Raw genomic sequence first — 3,545 nt, 5'->3', positions numbered from 1 at the left:
ATTCAGACTAGTAGGTGGTACAAATATTACCAAAACAAAATATAAAGGGAAACACCAAAAGAAGCAAAAAAAATCAGCCTATGTTGCACGCTGCATTAATCTTGAGTTTCTTTTTTTATTTACTCTTTCATCTTTTAATAAGATGGAATTATGAAAGTTCGTAATACCAATTTTCGCCCAAGTTTGAACAATAAACATCATATAGGAGCAAAATAGTTACCCCAATTTTGATATTTTCACTTTCGAGATTGATAAAAATATACGAGCAATAGATATATCAGTATTGATCTTTTCACTTTTAAGATTAGAAAATGATCACACACTATCAGTGCATTGACAAAGCTGACCCTAAATGACATTATGATTGAGGTGTCAGTTAGATTCGTTCTTTATGATTTTCGAAAATTGACCAAAAAGGAGTAATTTGGTGTACAAAATATTACGCATTCATTTAGAGCCCGTTTGGACATAAAATATATTTTCCTTTTTTCCAAAAAAAGATTCACTTTTTTTCGAAATCAGCGTTTGTTCATAAATTTTCAAATTTTCACTTAAAGATGTCTTTTGAAAATTTTCGAAAATTTGAAAAACTCCAAAAAACTGTTTTTCAAAATTTTCATTCTAATCACTCACAAAACTTCCAAAACAACCCCAAATTATATTCATGTCCAAACAGAAATCTAAATTCCAAATACCATTTTCACTTGAAAAGAAATTTCACCATGCTTTGGAATTTTACAATTCTTATGTCCAGACGCCCACATAGAGTCGGAAAGGGCCATACCCCTAAGGGTAGACAGCCTACCCTAATACAATGAACCCGGATTCTCCGAAATTGACCAAATTAATTATTTGTGGAAGGAAAATAAAGTCTAATTGTGGGAGCCTCATTATTGCATTAGCTCTTACGACTAACTACTATATTAGAGTCTACAAATTTATTTGTTTTCTAATTATGCAGCCTAATAAATTTTTATCCCACTTTTTAATGTACTTCTCGGACGTGGAACTTATCCAGTCCCTCTACTGATCTTTTCCTAATTAGTTTCTTCTTATCTAATAGCCTCCTCCTTAAATAACAGCAAAAGAAATTAAACCAACATTTTCACTGAGTTCTCTGTTCCTTTTTTTCTCTGCTTTCATTTTTTTTTTTTTTACTATAATTTTTTTAAAAAAATTACTGTACGAATTCAAGCCTCAAAATGGACAGCTTTGAAACCAAAACTAATCACGACCCTCCTCTCAAAAATCAGAGAGTTATGTTAATCCTCCAAATTTTGTTAAGAATTTTGGCTTTTGCTTTCACTTTAGGTGCAGCATTGAGAATTATGACTAGCAAACAGGTTTTGTTTCTTGGATTTGATGCCCGTTACACCTATTCTCCTTCTATGAAGTAAGTCATAATTAAAAATATTAATTACCCTTTTGGATTGAAATATATATTTATGGTTATAGCAAATTTGAATGATTCTTTCTTTAATTTTCCCCTCTATTTTGCAGATTTTTTGCATTTTCAAATATCATTGGATGTGCCACATCTGTTGTTTCTCTATTTCTTGTTTTAATGAGTTGTCAAAAACCTCGCGATTCCAACAAGTATTTTTACTTGTTCCTGAATGATTTGGTACGTCCCCTCTTCATTATTCCCCTTAATTTGTAATATTTTTTTTCCTTTAATTTCTGTCTGATCCTTCAATTACAAATTCCTTTATACAAAATCTCGGGAAAATATTTGTATCTTTCTATCTTTTTGTTACTGTAAGTTACATGCATAATATCTAGGGAAAAGCTTAAAAGGCGTTAATATAAATAAGACACCTAAGATCTCCGACTGTCAGATTTAAAAGATGAGATAAATATTAAATTTCAATAGGGATTTTTAGTCAAATAGCCGGCCAAATTCACTATTACTTTTTCTAGCAGGTGTACACAAGTTATACATTGAATATATACGGTTATACACATATTATTTATGAATTATACAGACGTTATATATCCGTCGGTTATTTTTAATTTAAGTGGTTGAATAGGCGGCTATTTAGGTTAATTCATTTATATAACTTAAAATGGATGGGTTTCATTTTTCAACTTTTTGTTTGAACTAAATTGTTGACAGATTACGTTAGGAGGACTGGTGGCTGGAAGTGCAGCAGCAACAGCAATAGGATATGTGGGTAAATATGGGCAGAAGCATTCTGGCTGGGAGCCAATCTGTGTCTTTGTTACTAAGTTCTGTCACAAAGTTACTGTCAGTTTGACATTATCTTACATTGCCATTATTATCTGCCTTTGCCTCACTATAATCTCGGCACACCAATCAAGACAGATTAAAGCTTAAAAATGTATCATCAAAACAAACAATGATTAACTATTTCAACATTTCATCGTTAAATGTGCGTAGTTGGGTATTTGCAGGTGAAGAATATTAAATGTAATATGCATGGAGATACTGGTGTTTTGAGATAAATGGAATAAAGTCTTTCATTCTAATTCTGTATAAAGTTTCTTCATATTTTTTTCAAAATCTATTAGAAGTGTTTTACAAGGCAAAAGTGTTCAGCGTTTTACCTCTCATGGAACGATTAATTTTATGCTATTTGACAATTCAAAAAAAATTAAAAATTATTTACGCCTTATACATTTGAGCAAAAACAATAATGTTGGTATTTCCTACTGGACCGTAATGACTTGATGCCATATCTGTTGATTGAAAGAGAAATATCATGTCCATATTTGTTAGAACTAAATCGAAGACATCAAACTCCTTAGGCCCAACCTAAATTAAGACATCAAACTCCTTAAGCCCAAGCTGAATCAAGATTTCAAGCTCCATAGGCCCAAGCTAAATCAGGAAGAAATTCAAAAATAGCCAGATTTACAAGTGGTCATTGAAAAATAACCACAGTTTCAAAAGTAACCGAAATTTAGCCATTTTTCATATAAAGATAAATCTGAACGAAAACATTGTTCAAACTTCAGAAAATATTCCAGCATAATATACTGGAGTTCAAGTATACTATACCGGTCCAACATAATATGTTGGAAGTTCATGCACAGGTGCAATCTCCAGTATATTATGCTATAACTTTTCGTGTTGCAGCAAACTAATGGCTATTTTTTCAATAACCAGTCCGAAAACTGGCTATTTTAACGGACTTCAAGCTCCATAGGCCCAAGCTAAAGCAAGACATCAAGCTTCGTAGGCCCTTGTTGTTGGGCCTTGTTTAGAAGATTTAATCCAAATAGCTGCCCACCTAATCTCTTATATTTGAAATAGGCGAATGATGTATAATATATGTATAATTCATGAAAATATATGTATAACTATGTGTAATCAATGTATAATCTATGTATAACGTCTAGAAAAATTAAACATTAAATCTAGTTGACTATTTGTATAGTAATATTATAAGCTTCATCATCTCTAGCAACAGGATCGTTTGGTTACCGGCTGAAATAAACAAGACTATCCCATGGTCTAGGATATTCCATGAGATTAGCTATTCCACCTTCTAAATGGGATAGTTAGTCCCAATATATTGGTA

General features: G+C 31.8%; 1 protein-coding gene across 1 annotated transcript; it reads left to right on the top strand.

Moving 5' to 3' along the window:
* Positions 1,329-2,338, top strand: LOC109231710 (CASP-like protein 1F1). The gene is made up of 3 exons (XM_019397349.1): positions 1,329-1,393; positions 1,501-1,624; positions 2,117-2,338. The coding sequence occupies exons 1-3, from the start codon at positions 1,329-1,331 to the stop codon at positions 2,336-2,338; spliced, it is 411 nt and encodes a 136-aa protein (XP_019252894.1).

Source organism: Nicotiana attenuata, chromosome 8, assembly GCF_001879085.1.
Source record: "Nicotiana attenuata strain UT chromosome 8, NIATTr2, whole genome shotgun sequence".
NCBI lineage: Eukaryota > Viridiplantae > Streptophyta > Magnoliopsida > Solanales > Solanaceae > Nicotiana > Nicotiana attenuata.
The sequence above is the reverse complement of the archived record's forward strand: the minus strand, read 5'-3'. Positions and strand labels throughout refer to the sequence as shown.

What these genes read in the sequence shown, in the direction of transcription:
- LOC109231710 (XM_019397349.1), top strand. Translation starts at nt 1,329, where the DNA reads ATGACTAGCAAACAGGTTTTGTTTCTTGGATTTGATGCCCGTTACACC. An exon ending in ACCTATTCTCCTTCTATGAA is followed by an intron (nt 1,394 to 1,500) that starts GTAAGTCATAAT and finishes TCTATTTTGCAG; the next exon opens with ATTTTTTGCATTTTCAAATA. An exon ending in ACTTGTTCCTGAATGATTTG is followed by an intron (nt 1,625 to 2,116) that starts GTACGTCCCCTC and finishes AATTGTTGACAG; the next exon opens with ATTACGTTAGGAGGACTGGT.